Below are 22899 nucleotides of genomic sequence, written 5' to 3'. Positions count from 1 at the left end.
AAAAGCGTGTTTTAATGGCACGGGGAGACGCTGAACTCTGTAGAAAGCAAGCTGTTGCTCGGCTGTGGCTGCTCCTCAGGAGGTGTGTGCTGCCTGTGCTTACAGCGTTCCTCACCTCACAAAACTAGGCGTTTGTTAGCACGGTGTTGGCTTCTTGTAGCAGCAAAAGCAACAGGAAAGCCAAACTCTTGTCAAGGCCTACTATAAACTACATAGAAGTGAGAAATAGCTCATTTAAAATAACCCCAGTTAAGTAACTGTCTTAGAAACTTAACCCCCATTCCAACCTAAAAGACTCAGGACCATGGGCCCTGGTCCACAGTAAGGCAGCTGAATGGCAGCACCGCGGTAAACAAAGATACCCCAGCAAACCCCTGTGCCACATGATGTCCGGTGTCAACAAGGCCAAGGATGCCCAGACCAGCAGAAGTGCTTGGGTGGCTGCTCCTCTGGTGTGTGTCGGGGTTCCTGGCCTTCCTCTTTCTGTTTGTCAGCAGAAGGAATGGAGGGGCACAGCAACCTGGAAGGGAGCTTTGCTTGTTGGAGGATGGCCATCGGCCTGGCTTTGCCCCACATGAAGAGGCAGGAGAGTTTAGAGGTGAGTGGTGCTGCCCGGCAGAGCTCTCCTGACTGGAGAAACGGTGCAGGAGAAGTAGGGGATCCTGCTGTGCAAGTGGAAGAGATGTTGCTACCTTCCACAGGCTATGGGGAGCTCCTGAAGGCCTCTGTCTCCCTTTTTTTTTTTTTGCTTCCTAGAACCTCACTGGTGTCTTTGGTATGCACCTTTACCCCTCGGGAAAGCCCCTTCTTTGAGCTACTAACAAACTGAATTTGCAAGTGCTGTGCAAAAGCCTTCTGCTGTTGTTTTACTAATTTACTAAATTTGGTGGATGTTACAGAAAAAGAGAGAGAAAGAAGGGAAGGAAGGAAGAAAAGAGAGAAAGAAAAGAAAGAGAAAATAAGGAAAGAGAGAAATGGTGAGGAAAACCATGGCTTAACATAGCCCTGCCTTGCAGGCTTCTTCCTGTATAATAAAAACATTTCACAGCTAGTCAGCACAGTTGCTGGGCAGTCAGAGCTCCTCAGCTATGGCAGCACTGGCAGTAAAAAGCTTCCTGAACCGCCACACAGACATATATGGGTAGCTGTAGAGGCTGCAGGCAGAAGATTACAAATGACTCAGCATCTTTCTTGTGGCTCAGGTGGAGCCTGTTGGGAATGACTTAGTGGTGTTCACTTTCTATTCCTAGCTTGTGTGGAGTCTGCCTGATGGAAGGAAGGAAGAGAGAAAGAACTGTGAAGCCATAAATTGCCTAGAGACAGGTAAACCACCTAAGCAGATTGCAAATTGACACCAGAGGTTAAATAGGAGCTAGGTCTGACAGATCTTCATAAACCAGTGAGGAAGTGTGCAGGTGTCATGGCTTTTGGTAATGATTCCTGTGAGAGCCTGGGTACTAGATTAAGAGGAGCATATGTCTTGTTTAAGAATATTTTAAGGTTTGCCTGTGGAATCTGGTTGTGACATTCCACTTCCAAAATTGGTATTGGGCAGAAATTTGAGCCTGGAAGATACACTTAGATGATAGGATGGCTAAAAATGAATAAATTCAGTGTTTGGGGCCCAAATACACTGACTGTTGAGTGTCGTGGTATAGTATCACTTTGAAAAAAGCTGCTCGCTTCTGATAACTGCCACAGAACTTCTACAGTAAATAAAATAATCCATAAAATAGATAATCAGGATGTGGTTTAAAAAGCACTCGGAGTTAGGAACTCCACCCCTGTTGTTTCAGAACACATGAAGTACTCCACACTGGATCAGTAACTTCAAGTTCTTCATTGCATCAATTTCAATAGTTTTTCAAGGAAGAGAAGGAAGAGGGCAAGCACTTCCTCTGCCATTTTTTGTCACTTTTTTTTTTTTTTTTTTTTTTTTTTTTGTCTTTAACTGTGTTTCATGTACAAAATTTCCTGTTTCTGGTTTTGGTCCCAATTCAGGAAACTTTGAGGGAATAATCTAAATACCATCAGTCTGGGTAATACTTATTCATGTTGCTTCAATTTAAGTACCTAATCAAGTATATCGTGAAAAGGGATATTCTTCTAAAGATAAGCATTTCTGGTACTCCATAAGTACATAGTTTAGTATTTTAATGATCTAGATAATTAAATGCATGCAATGCATATAGCATATACAAGTGTTATGTGACATACTGCAAACTATAACTGACAACAGAAATAGAAATCACAGAATATCCTGAGTTGGAAGGGATCAATCTCTACATGAGGAAGATCACAGAATCACAGAATAGTTAAGGTTGCGAGGGACCTCTGGAGGTCATCTGGTCCAAACCTCCAGCTCAAACAGTGCCACCCAGAGCAGAGATCACTCTGGATGGCAGCACAACCCTCTGGCATATTGACCACTCCTCCCAGTTTTGTGTCAACTGCAAATTTGCTAAGGGTACGCTCTGTGTTCAGTTCTGTTCAACATCTTCATTAATGATTTTGATGATGCTGCCATCCAGAGAGACCTCCCTTGGCAGGCAGGAGAAATAGGCCGACAGAAGCTCATCGAGCCCCACGAGGAGAAATGCAGAGTCCTGCCCCTGGGGAGGAACAGCCCCGGGCACCAGGACGTGCTGACGGCCGCCCAGCTGGAAAGCAGCTTGGCAGAAAAGTGCCTGGGGGTCCTGGTGGGCACCAACTGGACATGAGCCAGCACCGTGCCCTTGGCTAATGGCAACCTGGGCTGCATTAGGCAGGGCATTGCCAGCAGGTCAGGGAGGTGAGCCTTCTCTACTCAGCACTGGTGAGGCCACACAGAGTCCTGTCTGCTGGGCTATCCAGCATGAGACACATGGAGATACTGGAGAGAGTCCAGTGAAAGGATAGTTAGGGACTAATGAAAGGCTGAGACAGCTGGGACTATTAACCTGGAGAACAAAAGGCTCAGGGAGGATCCTATCAATGTACATAAATACCTGAAGGGAGGGTGCAAAGAAGGGGGAGCCAGGCACTTTTCAGTGGTTTGCAGTGACAGGTCAAGAGGCAATGAACACACACGGAAACAGAAGGTACCATCTGAATGTTAGGAAACTTTTTTATTGTGCAGGTGACTGAGCACTGGCACAGGTTGCCCAGAGAGGTTGTAGAGTCTCCCTCCTTGGAGATATTCAAAAGCCATTTGGACATGGTACGGGGGACTGTGCTCTAGGTGCCCCTGCCTAAGCAGGGGATTTGGACCAGATGACCTCCAGAGGTCCTTTCCAACCTCAACCATTCTGTGATTGTCCGGATCATTAATGAAGATGTTAAACACAGCTGAACCCAGTATTGGTGCCTAAGGTACACTGATAGTTACTGGCCTGCAACTTTGCATCACTGATCCCCACCCTTTAGGCTTGGCTGTTCGGACAACTTACAACCTGCTTCACTGCTCATCCAGCCTGTACTTCAACAGCTTCTCTATGAGGATCTGACCAGAGACTCTCAAAACCCTTACTGAAGTCTAGGTAGGCTATACTCACTGCTGTCCCCTAGTCTACCAGGCTAGTCATTTCATCATAGAAGTTAATCAAGTTAGTCAGGCATGACTTGGTGAATCCATGCTGACTACTTCTGTTGGTTGTCTTGCTGTTTATGTGCCTGGAAATGGTGTCCAGGATTAGCTGCTCAAGGATCAGGGTGACGCTGACCAGCAGGTAGTTCCCTGGATCCTCCTTCTTGCCTTTTCTGAAGATAGGAGTGACATTTGCTTTCTTCCAGTCTTTGGGCACTTGCCATGATCGATCAAAGATTATTGAGAGTGGCCTCACAATCTGCTGCCTCCTTCACTTGTGGGTGCATTCCATCAGGACCCTATATCTAGATAAAAAGTTGCAGAGAGTTCTGCTAGTCAAGAAAGATTGTCATTGCCTAGGATGTGAATCCTATCAATACAAAATCTTTGTTCACTATTTTGAATTATCTTTGAGTGAACATTCAAATGTATGTATTGCATACTCACTTGCAGGTGGTCTGCTAAGTAGACATTGCCACAGGTGGCGCCATGGTCTGCTGGGTAAAGGAGAGTGCTGCTTGCAAAGGAAGAACCATTCAGGTAAATACTTAAATGTTTTATGACTCCATAGGGATAATGTAAAAAAAAAAAAGTAGTGTTTGTTTGTTTGTTTTAAAGAGGCGATTTTCTCATAGAATTTCAGAGATAATTTCAATATTCAAAAATATTCAAAAATGTTCAAAATATTCAAAATATTTCACCTGCTGCAGCCATAAAGCCTTGGACCCAACCAAAAAGGATATTTGTTTCAAAACATAGGTATTTATCCTCCAAATCTGGAAAAAAATGCCCTGCTTTAACATTTCTGATTAAAATGTTTGTTTTATCAGAAATGGTGTTTCAAAGAAACAGAGGATAGTAAACCACAGAGCAGAGGATCCATTTCTCCATTATTTTTGCAATGCCAACAAACAAAAGTCAAATTTGAGATTTGAAATCTATGCTGTTTCACTGTTCTCCATTTTAAGCTTGTATATATTGGATTATAGTGTTTTTACCTCATATTAGAGCTTGAAGAAGCTTACATTAAATGTGCAAGGAATGAGAGCAACACTTAGTGCGTTGCTGGGAGTGGTGGGACATCATTAGTACAACTGATCATATCTTACAGTGCAATTTACTTGTGGTTTATGGAATAAAAAATGTCCTTACATGACCCCTTCTATATTTCTGTATATTGCACACAAAGGGGTGACATAATGGTAGACATGCAATACAAGGATACAGAGACAATTCTGTGCTCACTAGGAGCAAAGTATATTTTAAAATTCCTCCCCATCATTTTCTTCTTCAAATGAGTCCGTTCCCACTTCTTCATAGTCCTTCTCCAGGGCAGCTAGGTCCTCACGAGCCTCTGCAAATTCCCCTTCCTCCATACCTTCACCCACATACCAGTGCACAAATGCTCTCTTGGCGTACATCAGATCGAACTTGTGGTCGAGCCTTGCCCAGGCCTCTGCAATGGCTGTGGTGTTGCTCAGCATGCAGACCGCTCGCTGAACCTGGGCGAGGTCTCCGCCAGGGACTACTGTGGGAGGCTGATAGTTGATCCCAACCTGGAATTAGGAATATAAGAGAAGTAAGAAAAAGTGCAGGAAGCAGTCACAGAGTAGAAGAAAGTGTGAGTAAAGTTACGGATGCTGCGGTAGAGGGGTGCCACTATCAAAACTACTGAATGGCACCTGCCAAAAAAAATTACAAAATAAAGTTATGAACAGTTTGATATGTGATCATTTTAATAGCTGTTTAATGCACACTGGCAACTTCCTAGGTTTCTTAACAGCTGCACAACTGAACATACAGTTTTACCAAGATACTCTGTACAAACTAATGCAGAAAGTTGGTGCCCGCTTAAAAGTGTTCAGTTTCTTAAGCCAGCTATTTGAATGACAAATGGTTCCAATGTATTATCGTAGAAATTATGGTTCTCGGCACTACTGTGAGCCAAAGGAGACATACTGTATAAGATTTCTGGGTGGGAGGATTAACTGTCAGCTTCCATAATATCAGCATTACCTTTATTGAATGTATTAATTTTGGTATTTCCTTAGTTTCAGTTGCTGCTTCAGAGGGGACCCTCACTGCCTTTTTCACATTCAGGTCTGAAAGCAGTACTTCTGTAGATTTTAACTCATACACTTCAAATATCCACTTACTTGAGTATTTTTAAGTCTGTGTCAGTGGGATGTCATTAGGAGAAAGGGCACATTTTGTACACACACACCTTTCTTAGATTCATTCTTCTCACTAGTGAAAAGCATGCAAGATCTAAAACTTTAAATACAAGTTTTCAGCTAGACTTTAAACGTGAAAGAGAAACTCATGGTCTTCTCACCTTGAAGCCTGTTGGACACCAGTCAACAAACTGGATATTTCTCTTGGTCTTGATGGCAGCAATTGCTACATTGACATCTTTGGGAACTACATCACCTCGGTAGAGCATGCAGCAAGCCATGTATTTCCCATGTCGCGGGTCACACTTCACCATCTGGTTGTTGGGCTCAAAGCAGGAGCTGGTGATTTCAGCCACTGAGAGCTGCTCGTGATATGCTCTGTCAGAAGAGATGATGGGGGCGTAGGTCACTAAGGGGAAGTGGATGCGTGGGTAGGGAACCAGGTTTGTCTGGAATTCTGTCAGATCCACATTGAGGGCACCATCAAAGCGCAGCGAGGCGGTGATGGAGGAGACAATCTGGCTGATGAGGCGGTTGAGGTTAGTGTAAGTGGGGCGCTCAATGTCCAGGTTTCTGCGACAGATATCATATATGGCCTCATTGTCCACCATGAAGGCACAGTCTGAGTGTTCCAGGGTGGTGTGTGTGGTGAGGATAGAATTGTATGGTTCCACCACAGCGGTGGAGACCTGAGGGGCTGGGTAGATGGCAAACTCTAGTTTGGACTTCTTTCCATAATCCACAGAGAGGCGCTCCATCAGCAAGGAGGTAAAGCCAGAGCCAGTGCCTCCACCAAAGCTGTGGAAGATCAAGAATCCCTGTAGTCCAGAACAGGCATCTGTCTAGAAACCAAAAGAGCAAGGTGTAAGAATAGGGGCTGTAAAATAATGAATGACTGTGTTTGCTTATTCTGAGGTGAGAGAGAGAGCAGTTACCAGCAGTATACAGCACGTGTTTCAGGTCCTTCTTGAGAAAGAGTTGGTGATAATCCTGTTCTTTGATTCCTTCACTGGTTCAATTTTTGATGTACAAATTACATTCTTACCTAGAGAGCTTCTTTCTCTGAACTTCACACTTCTTTTAGTTAGTCTAACTGAAACCAGCAATGTACCTAATCCAACCTTCTATATCAGTCTTGGTGCTCTAGTGCTGTGCTAATGATGAAGAATTACATATTCAGAACCATCTTTTAAGAACATCTGGAGCCATACAGCCAGAAAGTGAACTGCTGCACTTCCTTCTCTTGGATTAGTAAGAATGCCTCTGTATGTCTTGCAATTACTTTTCTAAACTGTCAGTTTGATTTGTAGGTAGGAAGCTTCCTGTTCTGCACTTCTTCCTTCAGCAGAACCAAACTGCTATTAGAAAACTACTGGGACTTACCAGCTTACGAACACGATCAAGTACCACATCGATGCTTTCTTTGCCAATGGTGTAGTGGCCACGGGCGTAGTTATTAGCTGCATCTTCCTTTCCAGTGATCAGTTGTTCTGGATGAAAAAGCTGTCGGAAGGTGCCAGCCCGCACTTCATCTGACCAAGAAAGAGAAATTGTAAGAAGCTGCATGGCTGTGCTCCACTGCCAGCAAGTTGGCAAGCTTTCATTCAGGGGAGGTCATGACCCAAAAATGACCAAAAAAAAAAAACAGGTGCTGGAGAAGGGAAAACTGTTTCCTAAGAATGTTTTCATTGTTGCATTCTGTTGATTTGTTGTAGGATCTGTATCCATCTGCAATAGTTGTTTTTTTCTCAAGAACTTTTGACGAGGACAAATCACAAGAAAAACAGTGTGACTTGGAAGAAGAAACTCAGGTTCTTCCCAGGTGCCCCAATTGTTAGAAATCTCATTTTTCCTGGAAAGAATCTGTCAGCCTCACACTTCAAATCCGAAGTGAAGAAAAAAGCAGAACTCAGACGGCAAAAATGTCATGATAAACAAAACTAAGAGTTAAAGGTTTTTGCAAAGAAAAGTCATACAAACCACAAATACTAGATATTGAACTGCTGGTGATCCTGCCATTTCTAGGTTTGTAATGCATATAGAGATAACAGAGTCATGGTAGAATCTGTCATTCATTGTCACAAGAAAATTAATTTTATTCTGTCTGAAGGGAGACCAAGATACAAAGGGTGTGCTTCTTTGTTCTGGTGGAGACTGGTGACATGCTATGGTGATATTAGGAAGAGTAAGCTCTTTTCCATTTCCCAGGAATGTATAAAATTTTTTATTTGTATACTGACCTACCACAGTTGGTTCCAAATCCACCATTACAGCTCGTGGCACATGCTTCCCAGTGACTGTTTCATTGAAAAATGTGGTAAAAGAGTCATCGTAGTTGAGTTGACTGTGCTGGTCCGTGAAGGTGCCATCTGGCTGAATGCCATGCTCCAGGCAGAAGAGTTCCCAGCACGCATTTCCTATCTGAACTCCAGCCTGGCCGACATGAATAGAGATGCACTCACGCTAGGGAGAGAGAGCAGAGAGAGGTTCAGGAAAACCAATGTGCGTTAATATTCCTTATTCCTAACAGTTACTTTTTCCCAGCTTTTCAAAAAAATGTTTGTCACTGGCAGCGTTTCATTTGTTTGTTCGATCTCATGACTACAGAGAGACTGTACGCATACGGATGAAAGGTTGGGACAATCCTTTAAAAATGGAGCTCTATGTGCAGTAATACATGAGTGCATGAAAGCAAGCTGAAAAATTTGTAAGTTCAGATACACAAAACCCACCTTTCCTCCTACGGATTGGCTATGCTGAGGAACACATCCCAGTTGAGTTTATTTTTACTTCAGGCTGGAACCTGACACAGCCATATGGTATTTTTCAACCGTATGTAACCCAAGACAGGTGATGTCTTTGGATCCTTTTACCCTCTGATAGCACACCAGAGTGGAAACTTGGAAGAACTCCTTTCAGCAGTATTCACCTCAGGAAGTGATTTCAGATTCTCTTGGTTGAAACAAATGTTCTCTCAAGCTCCTGAACCAGCTGTGAATTTTACACTGCGAGTGCACTGCTTATTAAGGCAGTGTCACTGCATATGATGTTCTTATTTATGTTATTTTGAACATAGATCTTGTGGTAGCTTGTAACATTAATGAAAGAGAAACAACGTGTGTAATACCAGGCTAAACTAGGCAGATGCCAACTGCTGAAAATCCTTTGCACTTACAGTACAAGAGAATGAAGGACCTGGTGCTGGATCTCATAAGTTCATAAAAAGAATCATAGAGCAGATACTTCTGAGTTGGTCCAGACTATTATGATATCGAGTGAGAGGAAAGGAAGTTTTGTAAGTAAAGCAGTTTCGGACCGCATGGAGTTTTTCAGCCTCAGTTTCTGATTTGGAGCAATTGTAATTAGAGTCTTCTGAGCTCCACCTTTGTGATCTCAATAGCCTTTTCGATAATAGTGAGTGAAAAAGCCTGGGTAGCCTGTGCTGACTGATAATTAGCACACACTCTGGCACAGTTTTGGCTTGTGCCAGTTCATATTTAACCAGAGAGTGCTTAAGCACCATTCAGAGGACAACTTATTGTCAAGAATGGTTTCCAGAGAGCAGCTCATTCACCATGGCCTGACTTTGGAGGGGGAAAGAGATGCTTAAGTATGAAGTGGGATATGCTACGTCATTTCAAGGCCAGAGAATGGTCCCCACTAATTTTTAGTTTGTAATGTAGATATATCCAATGACATAAGAGCAGATGTAGTCAGTTAACTTTTATTATTATTATTATTATTATTCTGTAACCGCTTATCCTGCAAACTCATCCTGTGGCCTGACAGTCAAATATATCTTCCCCAAACACTAAATCCTCAGGCAGAATATATAACCAGCAACGTCTCTGGAGCAGTTTTCTTCACAAATTAGCAATAACTAAAAATATTTTTTTCAGAAGCAAGAAGAGTTTTAGAAGTCACCACTGCCACAGGTATCCATCCTCAGAAGTTCATGTGAATGTGGAAAATCAATCTAAATATTTCATTCAAGGAAATATATTATTTCTATTCACTGCTCATTTTTAAGTTGCTGACTCAGAATTCATTTGCAGCAGCATATGCAACATGCTCTGAAGTGTGTTTGTGCAACCTTGTTTTTTTCAATTCAGTTGTGCAAAAGTATCTGAGTTATTTGAGTGCTGATGAGTATTCATTGACTGGTATGTTGCAGTAGAGTCACAATCTGGAGGACTACTCAGGAGTAACTGAAGGCAAATTTGTACTTAGTGAGTTCAATTAATGCTGATTTTGCACAGTGCAAGCTCCTGCTCTTCATTTAGATCCTAATGTGAATCTACAAGGCTGACAGCAAGAAAAAAAATTCTTTCCTTTTAAAAAGAAATGAGGCAAGTCGACTTTTTAACAGAGTATCTGTTTAGAGCAAAGCTACGGTTAAAAGTCAAGCAATACTTGGAACCATTCTTTAAAATCAGTTATCAATTTTTTTTTATTTTTTTATTTTTTTTTTCACAGATGGAACAAGTGAATGTTGCCTTAGAAAGTTAGTATTGTAGATCTTAGTATAGGACTAGAGTCGAAAACTGCAGAACAAGTTCCTTTCCTTTTAGGCTGACGTTCCAGGGGCACTGGTTTAAAGCAGTATCTCAGCTCTGCCTCCTGAGCCAGGATTCCTGCTGTAACTCCTGGTTTCAACTCCCATCTTCTCCTATCCCAGCTATCATTTGGAAATATTCTGACAAGTATAGAAGACAGTAACAAAGAGATTTAATTTTGCATAGTAAATGGCTTTAAAATAGATGTCAGCCTTTCAGAAGGAAAAAGAGTGGGACTTCTTCAGTGTCACAGGCAAAGTAAACTGATCTCTACATGATATTTAAATTCTGAGCAGACGCCAAACTTGTATTTCGCATTGCATCACTAAAGTACTGGGACACATCTTACAAATTGTGAACCTGACCTTTTATCCACCAAGAGACAGTAGAAAGGGTCTTTTATGAAACTAAACCTGTGACTGCTTTGGTTGTTAAAAATACAGATTACTACCTGGCCTAAATATTTACTGTAAAAAGACAGGGTTTAGTCCTGCAGATGTTCACTGCTATTCCTGAAACATACTCACTCCCCTAACTCTAGATGGCTTGGTCTGTCTCAAGGCATGACAAACACACAGAAGTGTGTATCTTGCCTGTGAAATGAGCGCTCTCATTTTGGATCTAAAGCTGTACTGGCAGAAAATAACATAGTTCTCCACTCCAGAATAAGACTCAGTGCTAGACATAAATCAGTACAAGGTATTTTTTTTTCCATTTCATAAGAGGTTTTGAGATATTTCTATGGATTTATTAAAAATATATTTTAAAATATTTTTATTTACTTCAGCACATATAAAAACTTATATTTACTTCACACGTATAAAAACCTTCATGCACTCCAGAAACACACGTATACATTGTATAGCCATGAACAGTATGGCCACTGGGGGTAAATTAATATAAAACAGACACAAAGGTAAGTAACCTTTCTGTTTTATTTCTAAAGAATTATTTCATATGAAAATTAACTTGCCTTGAGAAAATATATTCACAACAGAGAATAATAGAAAGCAAAGACTCCAGATCTAATTTATCTTACAATTCTACTAATTAGAAACTCTCTGAAGAAAACAGTGGATCGCCATGCCTTACTGCCCCAGTGAGGTATTCTGACACTCCTTTCCCGTCCTTTATGTTGTAACCAGTGAGTGAGATCAGACTTTGTGGCACAAACCACTGATAATGGCAGATCCCCCCCGGTTACCCTCGCCCATATTCTTCCCGGTCCCTGTATGGGGATGTGGGTGATCCCACACATCCCCCCTTACCATGGTGTCTCCAGTGGTGTTTCCTTCCCTCTCAGATCAGTGATAGCAGGTCTTTGCGGGAGCTCAGCTTTGAGCTGCAGGGCAGGAGGCAGCCTGGGCCAGTACCGGGCACCTGCTGCTGCACTTCAGTGTCACAGTGCTGTGGGGAATAGGTCAGAGACTCCTCAGTTCTGCCTCCTGCATCACTGCCTCCTGCCCTCCCAGCCACCCCACGTATGCAAATTCATCCAGATAGGCAGGGCTGAGATCTACCCCAGATTTCGGATTTAGTCCCATCTGGTTCTGTATGAGTATTAAATTTGAGTGCAGCCAGGTAACACACACATACTATACATATGTCACATACAAGAGATAGGCCATCCCAGTTCCCTGTTCTGACAGCATGCCAAGAATCATTCCTAAATTCCAATACAGAAGATCAAGAGGGCATAAGGAAACAAATGAATGGAAAAGAGAAGGACAGAAGAAAAAGCGAAAATTGAGAACTGGAAAATAAATAGTTACCATTTTGAAGTGTGCCCTACCAGTGCTCTTAAATGCCGGCCTGACTTAGTTCTGCCCATACTCCAGCTGCCTCTCTGTTAATGTTTCAATCCTTCTATTGCTTCTCTTTCTATGTCCAGCCATCTGGGCTCTCAGCAGTATGGGGCAGCTTTCAGTGTAGATTCTAACTTGCCTGTTGAAACACAGAAAGAAATTTTGTTCCCATTGCAGTGCTTATTGCAAGAAATAGCTGGAGGCATCACACAAACATTCAGACACCCAATTAGGGCAGTTGCCTCCACCTTTTTATTTCTTTCTGCATTAGCTCAGCACTGGACAGAAGAAGCTTCTCTCAGTGGAGAAATCCTCATTGTTTCAACTCTTTGGTTACAAAGAAAGAGGCACTCTTAATTACTTGAATCTGAGTATTATGTATTCCATCTTTAGAAACATGCTATTTAGTATGATGTTTGATCAGCAAAAATTTAAATTTCCAATTCCCAAATTTTAGGTTAATCTACTTTGATATGATATTAATAGATTGCTCTGCCACTGTTGACAACCAGCATCTAAGTATATTCTGCTTTAACTCCTACATTTTAACAACATGAAGTAGTTAGTGCTGTTTTTTATAAGCTCACATTTACTTTGGTATATTCTTTGTGTGTGTGTGTTCTTTACAAAAACCTGCAAATCCCTCTGATTTTGGCTAGGAAAAGCTACAGAGCTTTCTGGAGCCATAGATATTTTTTACAGAGGAAGAATTCCCATGATAATTTCTGCCTGCTGCTTCTCCAAAAAGCCATCAGATCATCATAGCTTTAAGGCTGAGGAAGATTGCTCTAGTGTTCTCCCAGTGGAACTTGTAACATCCCAGTCAAGCTCCAATGTGCTAGGCAATCTGAAACGTCAGTGCTTACAGCACCACCAGATGTAGAGCTCTGTTCAGGGAATTATCTCAGGAAAAAGTCTCACAGCAAATACTTGAAACAATCCACTACCCAGACTTATTAGGCATTCTTTGAGTCAACGTGTCAGATCTCGTAGCTACAGAAGCACTCTGAATTACTAAACCATTTGCAACTTAGTCCATGTCTGCACTTTCTCTGCTCCTCCATTGCCCTTCTCCTCTCTTCTGAAGTAGGCAGGGAGAGCACCTCTTTGAGTCAGTGTTAATCATTCCTCTGCCCATACCACTCAAACTCAACTGTCCCAAGACCACAGACTTGCCAATCTTGTGTTGCCAAACTGATTTGGGCATATTATTTTTCATGAAGTCTGGATTTCCTTATGTTGTGCTGTCCACCTGTGTTTCTGAGTGCTTAGGCAGAAAGCCTTCAGTCTTGATTTAGTGTAAGCTGAAAGCCCGGTGTGGGACTGTGCTCCCAGGTACCAGTGAGTTTCTTTGACTCCAGAGTGGGCCTCTAGTCTTTCTCCAGAGAAAGACCAGGCAGATGTCCTGGGCCTGGATTCCTGGAAAAAAGTTATCTTGCTCACTGCTGTCCTTCATCCTGTGTGGGCAGATGGTGACCTGGCCTCTGGGCTTAGCCTTCCTCACACAGGGCTTGTCCCATACAGGCCTGGTCACAGACTGGACTCAGCTGGAAGGGTCTGGACGTGCCTGAAGGGCTTCTTGTGCTGTGCCATAGATGCTCTCCAGAGCCACACAACGGAGCAGTGCACATAGGACTTATTACCTTCAATTATTTATGATACTAGCAAAATCCACCTCTTGGAGGGATTAAAAAAAAATAACACTCTCATACAAAACCCTACACCTTTTTCTTTATTTAAAAACAGTTACCTTTCTAAAAATAGATTTTTAAAAAATAATTTAGAGCTTAGCAGTACTCTACAACAGATCTTGAGCTGAGAACCACTAAGTCCTGTGATCTATCAGTTCTCTTCTGACTAGAGAGCAAGTTAACAGGCCACTGAAGGATCGTAACTTCTTTATCTCATGAAAGCCATCTCCTCTGCCAGATGCTCAGCCCCCCCTGCAGATACAGTTATCTAAGTGGCTCGCTCAATAGTGGAAGAATTGTAGATCAATTTAGAACAGTAACATGCCATCTTACTAAACAGTGCCCTCCTAAGAAGTTACTTGGTGATTATATAAAAACCTCTTGTTTTTAATTTTATGCGTGTGTAGACAGTACATGGTGCATGAAAGTCTTTGCATTTCCCACACATTGTGATACCTTCCTAAGTTAGATGAATGAATCACACAAAGGCTTCCCCTGTGTCCCTTTTAGAACTGTATCCTGTCGGTCTGTTGCCACCTACTGGGAGAATGGACAGCATCTCGTTTCAGGTGTTTCTGAAATCCTAGTCTAGTACTTCAGTATCTACATAGGAATCAGCTATTTTGATAAGAAATTGCAGAATCATCTCTCATGGTTTGGGTATTTCAGAATTACAGGTTTGAAAATAAAGACCAACCACTCATTTTGCAGATAAAAAGGCAAATTACATCAATTATGTTTCTGGATATGCCGGCTTTTCTTTAAGACCTTTTAGCAAACCTAACAAAATGAACTACCAGAAAGGAATCAACATTTCCTCTTAACAGTTTTGCAAAACATAATGCAGTTCTGCAGCCCTGCTGGAATTGCAGGTAATGAATACATTTCAGTGAAAATACTGATTTTAAAAAAATAATTTTATTTATTAAATATCAATAATAAATCCAGCATTAAAGTGTGGTATGTATGGCCTGTCCATCCCCTCCAGGTGTCTCTTTGTCAGTATTATGGAAACCTTCCAGATAACCATGGAAGCAAGTCAGACATAATGTCAGCACAACAGGCTTACTGTCTTGCTTCAGGTATTGTTCAAGCACAGCATTGCTTGTCAGGTAATCCAAACATTCAGGGTTTGCTTTACCTTCTATTATGCTTTTCCTCCCCTCCTAAACAGTTGCACAAGCCTCTAGATTTTCACCACTGTCCCTGTTCTTCTGATTTTACACCTTTATTTGGTAAATTCAGCTGTAGTTAGTACCCCCAGTAAGCTAACAGCCCCTTCACTTTCTGTTGATTTGAGCAGAGTCCATACAACTCCCCTTTCACTATACTTAATGTCTAGTAGCTTCTCCCGCCATTACCTCATTAGTTTAGACAGAGGTTAGTGCTAGGCAGCCACTTTTCTTCTTCCATTGTCTGCAACATCCAACGGTTTCTCTTGTTATCTTGTTACTAGTTTTACCTCAGGCCACAACTGGCCATCTGCCTGTGTGCCTGAACAATATATTGCTCTAAAATCCTCAAGCAATAGGAATATGCAAAAATACACCCTATGAAGACTGAACCGTGAAGCCATAGCTGTTCTTAGACATCCCCCCTGTATCTGTAACACACATTCTTTGTCATGGTTCTGGTTTGTTGTCTCAGTCAGTCTGAGGGAACTGGTAATGCTTCTGTCCAGCATGCCACAAGCTGGCCATTTTAAGGCCTTTGACTGAGTCATGGATACTATTCATTTAGGAATTACAACAGAACTGTCAGCATACTTGCACCTCCGGACCAGCCTAGTTATGATGGCTACACAGTTGCTGGACAAGCATATCATGCTCTAAACCTCTGCTAAAGTGAAGTTGTCCAAGTTGTGTCCCTGCTCTTAGCAGCTGGCAAAATAACCACCCCACACCATGGAATGTGTAGAAGCAAGGGAACTCGGACTAGGTGTGTGTTCTCAGCACCAACAGAATTCTCACTGAATCTTAAAGTAGGACAGCTTTACAAGCATTATGTTTAGAATTAATATGAAATAAAGACTGAGAAGTTCAGGTAACTCCTCCTCACATAGTGTCTGTAGTAGTTGTGTGGTTAGTTTTGAAGCAGCAGAATTCCTCAAGTAATATTACAGCAGCATGACTGTGTTATCTTTGTGTTGAATACATGACAGTACGGAAGACAGAGGGACTCTTCCTTCCATGAGTAAACTTCCTTTCAGGATATATTAGCAAGAAATATGGCTGTTGCGTTCTAAGGCAAAGTGACTAATGATTAGCTGGTTATGCATCCTGTGCTTGCTGTCTTGTGATCTCGTAGTGGACAACTCACTGTTTACAGTCTACTAGGGTGCCAACGGACTTGGTATGCGTGAGAAAAGTGAAAATGCAGCCACATGAAATAACGAGACATAGAGACAATCTTATGCACAGATTAAAGGCAGATTAAATTTTAAGGTTGCCCTGCATTGTTTTCTTCCTCAAATGAATCAGTTGCTACTTCCTCGTAGTCTTTCTCCAGGGCAGACAAGTCCTCTCGGGCTTCTGCAAATTCTTCTTCCTCCATGCCTTCACTTACGTACCAGTGAACAAAGGCTCTCTTGGCGTACATAAGATCAAACTTGTGGTCAAGCCTTGCCCAGGCCTCTGCAATGGCTGTGGTGTTACTCAGCATGCAGACCGCTCGCTCGACTTGGGCAAGGTCTCCTCCTGGCGTAGCCGTAGGAGGCTGATAGTTGATCCCAACCTGCAAACAACAGTAAAAAAGACAGTTGCAAAAAAAGAGTTACAAGGGATAAAAAGAGACAATAAACAGTTTAAGAAAATTGTAGAGCCACTGGTGAGGGGAAGAAAAAGAAGGAAAAACTCAAATTATGTTGGTGAAATCCCTGTCAAGTCTAATGTCATTCAAGATATGTTTTGTGTGCAAGTCAGTTCTTACTCTCATCCAAGTACAATAAAGAGACACTGACCAGAACAGGACTCTCAATGAAGAAAAACAAACGTGTTGATATGCTTGACAAAAGTGGCAAAAGTGTCTGTTCATGGAGATACTGTAGAAATGTTTCACTTACCAACAATGTATTATTGATACTGTTTTGTTGTTGTTTGCTTTTTTTTTTTTTTTATCTCATCAAGGACACTCTCAGCAGTGTCTTTAGAATGTAAGCCTTACCTTAACCTTTCTTCTAGAATGCTATATTTTAAGTTCAGAGTCTTACTAGTGAAAAGCATGCAAGATCTAAAACTTTAAATACAAGTTTTCAGCTAAAATGAACTTGCTCTTAAAACATGAAAGAGAAGCTCATGGCAGCCCTTCTCACCTTGAAGCCCGTTGGACACCAGTCAACAAATTGGAGGGACCTGTTGGTCTTGATGGCAGCAATTGCTACATTGACATCTTTGGGAACTACATCACCTCGGTAGAGCATGCAGCAAGCCATGTACTTCCCTTGTCGCGGGTCACACTTCACCATCTGGTTGTTGGGCTCAAAGCAGGAGCTGGTGATTTCAGCCACTGAGAGCTGCTCGTGATATGCTCTGTCAGAAGAGATGATGGGGGCGTAGGTCACTAAGGGGAAGTGGATGCGTGGGTAGGGAACCAGGTTTGTCTGGAATTCTGTCAGATCCACATTGAGGGCACCATCAAAGCGCAGCGAGGCGGTGATGGAGGAGACAATCTGGCTGATGAGGCGGTTGAGGTTAGTGTAAGTGGGGCGCTCAATGTCTAGGTTTCGGTGGCAGATATCATAGATGGCCTCATTGTCCACCATAAAAGCACAGTCTGAGTGTTCCAGGGTGGTGTGTGTGGTGAGGATAGAATTGTATGGTTCCACCACAGCGGTGGAGACCTGAGGGGCTGGGTAGATGGCAAACTCTAGTTTGGACTTCTTTCCATAATCCACAGAGAGGCGCTCCATCAGCAAGGAGGTAAAGCCAGAGCCAGTGCCTCCACCAAAGCTGTGGAAGATCAAGAATCCCTGTAGTCCAGAACAGGCATCGGCCTGAAAAAAAAAAAAAAAAAAAAAAAAAAAAGAAGGAAAAGGAAAAGAATAAGTGAGCATATTGTAAATTACACCCTCAGATAGAAACATCAATACCCGTATGTGATGCACAGCAAAATAGTTAGCAGTTTTACCAGAAAATCCACATCATCTGCCTTCCCCTGTAAATCTCAGGCTAGGGTATCACTAGAGCAATATATGTTTTTTTCCTAACAATAACAATGGTACAGCAATATTTGAGGTTTTCCATTTAAGTCTTCCACTCATGTGAAAACTAAGCATGGACATCGAGTAAACACATTTTTCTGTTCTGAGACAATGACAGTAGTAAAAACAAAATGAGAGCCACTATCAAAAAAACGTACAACATGTTACATGCCCTCCCACCCACCAAGTGTCTTGCTTCCAATGTAATAGTGCATACCAGTTTGCGGATACGATCTAATGCCATGTCAATTTTGTCTTTGCCAATGGAGTAGTGGCCACGTGCATAATTATTTGCTGCATCTTCTTTTCCAGTGATCAGCTGTTCTGGGTGGAAAAGCTGCCGGTAGGTGCCAGTCCGCACTTCATCTGAACAACAGAGAAAATGTATAAACTTAGAAGAGAACCCTCAGGTGAATTATTAGAAAAGATTTGCAAGGGTAAAACATATTTTGGGACACTCCTACTTTCTGATTCTCCATACTCCTGTCTTACATATGAACATGAAGAAAGCATTTTCCACAGTTAACAAAAGAAAAATAAAATCACACACACATACACAATGATTAGAAGGGAACCTCTCTAAGTAGGTTAAATTGTACTCATAACCAGTGTGGGTTTAGACAGAATCACAGAATCACAGAATCACAGAATTTCTAGGTTGGAAGAGACCTCAAGATCATCGAGTCCAACCTCTAACCTAACACTAACAGTCCCCACTAAACCATATCCCTAAGCTCTACATCTAAACGTCTTTTGAAGACTTCCAGGGATGGTGACTCCACCACCTCCCTGGGCAGCCTGTTCCAATGCCTCACAACCCTTTCAGTAAAGAAGCTCTTCCTAACATCTGACCTAAAACTCCCCTGGCGCAACTTTAGCCCATTCCCCCTCGTCCTGTCACCAGGCACGTGGGAGAACAGGCCAACCCCCACCTCTCTACAGCCTCCTTTAAGGTATCTGTAGAGAGCGGTAAGGTCGCCCCTGAGCCTCCTCTTCTCCAGGCTGAATAAGCCCAGCTCCTTCAGCCGCTCCTCGTAGGACTTGTTCTCCAGGCCCCTCACCAGCTTCGTCGCCCTTCTTTGGACCCGCTCAAGCACCTCGATGTCCTTCTTGTAGCGAGGGGCCCAAAACTGAACACAGTACTCGAGGTACGGCCTCACCAGAGCCGAGTAGGGGTCGTACCTCGACAATAGTAAACTTTTGATTTTGTTACTAGTTAAGGCATCCATGACAGAATCAGTTTTCATCTACTTGAAGGTGTCCCTGCCCATGGCAGGGGGGGTTGGAATTAGATGATCTTTAAGGTCCCTTCCAACCCAAACCATTCTATGATTTTATGATCATTTCAATTGAGAATAACCTATTTTAGTAATATTTGCTATTAAAAACTTTGAATATTCTACCTGGAGGTCAGGATCATCCCTAAAGATAAGGGAGAGTCCTGCTATTCCGTGATCTGAGCTTTGCCACACAGAAGAGTTAATTCATTTCAATTTTCCAAGATTGGTTCTATACTGACCTACTACCGTTGGTTCTAAGTCCACCATAATAGCCCGGGGTACGTATTTTCTAGTGCTTGTCTCTCTGAAAAATGTGGCAAAAGAGTCGTCATTGCTGGGTGGGTCACTGAAGGTGCCATCTGGCTGAATGCTGTGTTCCAGACAGAAGAGTTCCCAACACGCGTTGCCAATTTGAACTCCAGCTTGGCCAATGTGAACAGAGATGCACTCGCGCTACAGTGGGAAAATAAGGGGAATGGTGAGAAGGAACAATGAGTATCCTAAGTCTGTAAGCTGATTCTACCTGAAACCTCCAATAAACCAATGTTTACAAAAAAATTCCACAAGACTGGAATTAACAAAAAATGTTCTAACTCTTATTTAAAATCAGTAGGTAAGTATTTTGTCGTGTGCAGAAAGAAACGCTAAGGACAACAACTAGAGATTTGCAACTGTGTCTACACATGATGTAGAGTATGTACATGGTCTATGTGTAAATGGATGTAAGCCCATACAGATAGAAAAACTGTATATAAATATACAAAATAAACTATAGTAGGTCCCAGATGAGGAGTAGCAGCTAAATCTGGTTATCTGGGACAAGGTACAGCTATGCCGCCTTACTGACATACAGGGAAAGCAAAGGGAATGAAGTATCTTCTCATCACTCAACCTTCTATTGAACGTGTGTTAGGTGCAAAATAAGTTCACAGAAATTAAAGTAACTAAAATTAAAGTGTCCTTACTAGCTTAATTCATTCAACTCCTGATTGTTTCAGCTCATTCCCTGCGCAATTTTAATTCAATTTAAGAAGAGTTGTCTCTTACTGGAAGTGTTTTCTACTAGATTCTCAAAACTGACTATACAATCTACAGAAACAGTGTTTTCTATACTCACAGAAACCCATCAATTTGTAATCTAGGTGTACCACTGTGGCACGGATTGAAATCAGGACCAAGTAAAAAGCAATAAGGAGACCAAAGTTATGCAAATTCAAAAATAATTCAGCACGGTAACTTGTCATTATGCAATTAATTTCATTATTGTGCCACCTGCATCTATTTGTAGCATTGTTCCATAAGGGGAAAAAAAAACAAAAACAAACAAACAACAAAACAACATGCCTCTGCGTGCTTGAAGATAAAAACAGGACTAGAAACAAATGCTAAGACAGGCTCCCTTAGTGCTTACTAACCTCACAAGAGGTTGTGGTAATCTTTTCATTTCTCAAGAACTGCTTTTGAAACCCGTCTTGAAAGACTTTTAATAAGATTCACTCAACCTCTCAATTGCAAAATCTTGGACACAGTACAAGAATTACAGATTTTCCCTGGTTTAGGCTACTCAAAAAAATGTAGAGAATCATGATGGCCTAGAAATACCACAGACTGTGAACATCCATCTTTGGTCCCCCTCCTTTAGTCACTATTCTAACACTGAAGCAAAAAAGCCCCTTCAGCGCCTTCCCATCTTCACTCAGACCTTGACCAGAGCAGGGAGGAAACAAAGGCCAGACTCACTGTTCCTTATCTCGTAAAATAACCTGATTCCTTTCTTACCATGGTTTCTCCTGTGTGTTTCTTTTCTGGATTGGATGCAGAAGCGGTGGTTACTGATGTTCCTACTGTTGCACAGACAACCTGATGCGAGGGGGGCAGCGCATTCTTTCTTTGCTGGTGGGGGCCTGCAGCATCACAGTGTAGGCCGGAGAGGTCACAATCTCTCCCAGGCAACCTTCCCATGGCACCCGTTCCAGTTACATCACTAGCCTGCTTTCACCCAGCCCTACAGGCTGTTGTTAACACAGCCTTCCCAGTTAGTTCTCCATACTAAACGTCAGTTAAAAAACAAAACAAAACAAACAAACAAAAAAAGTTACGGCTGGTAACTTTTAGCAGCCAGCATTTTAACAGATAAGGCGTGTCTTCACAAATAACTGTTTTCCTTCCTTAAAATGCTTACAACTGGTGAATACACGCACGACTGGTAACTCATTTTAAAGAGTAATCATTTCAGAATTTCTTCAGCAATACTTTCAAAAGGTGGCATTTTTGTGTCTTTCTGACAAAGGTGACTGTGTCCTTCATTCAGCTGCAGTCAACTTGCGTAACTTCCCCTGATTGAAATGAGTTGGGGAACAGGTTAGACTGTAAGGAGTTCCACTTGATTGGCCATTTCATCATCTGTGGACAAAATATATAGGATTATCCCCTAGCCTCTTTTCTTTGTGACGCCTGTTTAGCTGATCGTAGACAGCTGTTCTTCAGCCCTTCAGGTGCCTACACTGTGCCAGTACAAGTTCTTTGTATCCAGCAAGAGGATGCAAAAACAAAAAAGCAAAACTATCATTTGCTCTTACTTCTGGAGACACCAGCAGTAAGTTCACATACACATGACAGGCACACACATTCTCTCTGAACATACCTTAAATTGTAGGATTCCTGTGGAACTCTGCACGGCTACATCTTTTCCCTCCATGTTAGAATGACAGCACGGAGAAAAAAAAAACACAACTAAAGATAAGTAACGGGTACTTTATTCTCAGTAGTACTGATCTTGGCCATCCCAAGGTACAAAGAGACACTTAAATATTAAAAATATATATGCTGCATCTTTCACAGAAAGTAATTATCACTCTCTGAACTCCTATGAAAATGCAGACCTGTTTCTACTTAATTAACAAGTCCTCTGCTTAATTCATGTATGCCCGTACAATGCAGACACATACTGAAACAACTCCAGAAATTATTTCAGAAATCTGTAGTGTCAACACATTAAATACAAAAGCTTTAATACACTTAATCACAGCACAAAGAAGCAACTCTACAATGAGGTAAATAATTAGTCATTTTATTGTGAAAATTAAATATTGCAGGCTTAGTATTAATTGAAAAAAAAAAAACCAACAACAACAACAAAAAAACAGATTGCTCATTTCTGCCTTCTTCCCTCTCACGATGAACTAAATCCAATACAAATGCAAAATGAGCAGTACTCATAAGAAGCAGAGGTTGCTAACCTACAATTAAGGTTGAAGTTCAGGTTAATGAGTGGCTGTGGATATTTATCAGAATTTTTAAAAAATAATGTGTGGTCTGCGCAGACCACTGATCCCCAAAACAGGCAGCTCTGCCATTTAACTGAAAGTATTACCTGAAATCTGGAGCAAACATATGTTTTTTAGGTAAACAGTCAAGTGTTGTTAACAATTTGACCTGACTTCAGAGGGAACTTTAGTGTTTTATTAACTTATTATTAATTTATTTATTAACTTAAAGTATGTAGAGCAAGGCCTTACAAAGTAAGTGACCAGTAGATACAACCTAGTCACTTTTTGGAAGAACTCAACTCCAGCCAGACCCTCTGTTTGATTCTACTTGGTTTTCCATCACGTGTTGGTTGCAAGAAGC

General features: G+C 41.8%; 3 protein-coding genes and 1 long non-coding RNA gene across 5 annotated transcripts in view; 1 reads left to right on the top strand and 3 right to left on the bottom strand.

The window, feature by feature from the left end:
- The window catches only part of USP18 (ubiquitin specific peptidase 18), a 28678-nt gene extending 16271 nt beyond the window's left edge, over window positions 1-12407 (bottom strand). The window contains exon 1 of the mRNA XM_035346482.1: window positions 12374-12407. The gene's annotated coding sequence lies outside the window, so the exon portion shown is untranslated. The remainder of the gene's footprint in view (window positions 1-12373) is intronic.
- On the top strand, window positions 310-18606 carry LOC118178194. The gene is made up of 3 exons (XR_004756096.1): window positions 310-598; window positions 4019-4105; window positions 18302-18606. It is a non-coding gene; the product is annotated as an uncharacterized LOC118178194 (long non-coding RNA).
- Window positions 4374-11721, bottom strand: LOC118178154 (tubulin alpha-8 chain). 2 transcript variants are annotated; one of them, XM_035346455.1, is made up of 5 exons: window positions 11564-11721; window positions 7980-8202; window positions 7123-7271; window positions 5901-6581; window positions 4374-5121 (listed from the first exon to the last, which is right to left on the bottom strand). In XM_035346455.1, exons 1-5 carry the CDS (start codon window positions 11564-11566, stop codon window positions 4828-4830), a joined length of 1350 nt encoding a protein of 449 aa, XP_035202346.1. In that variant the 5' UTR covers window positions 11567-11721; the 3' UTR covers window positions 4374-4827. The 2 variants fall into 2 exon arrangements, with proteins under 2 accessions (XP_035202346.1, XP_035202338.1); XM_035346447.1 differs by lacking the exon at window positions 11564-11721 and adding an exon at window positions 10346-10369.
- On the bottom strand, window positions 15908-22812 carry LOC118178143 (tubulin alpha-2 chain). The gene is made up of 5 exons (XM_035346437.1): window positions 21049-22812; window positions 19509-19722; window positions 18207-18355; window positions 17102-17782; window positions 15908-16524 (listed from the first exon to the last, which is right to left on the bottom strand). The coding sequence occupies exons 1-5, from the start codon at window positions 21229-21231 to the stop codon at window positions 16231-16233; spliced, it is 1521 nt and encodes a 506-aa protein (XP_035202328.1). The 5' UTR covers window positions 21232-22812; the 3' UTR covers window positions 15908-16230.
- Window positions 22813-22899: the final 87 nt, after the last annotated feature.

Source organism: Oxyura jamaicensis, chromosome 1 (assembly GCF_011077185.1).
Source record: "Oxyura jamaicensis isolate SHBP4307 breed ruddy duck chromosome 1, BPBGC_Ojam_1.0, whole genome shotgun sequence".
In the NCBI taxonomy this organism is placed as follows: domain Eukaryota; kingdom Metazoa; phylum Chordata; class Aves; order Anseriformes; family Anatidae; genus Oxyura; species Oxyura jamaicensis.
Note: the sequence above shows the minus strand (reverse complement) of the source record. Positions and strands in the feature narration are given on the sequence as shown.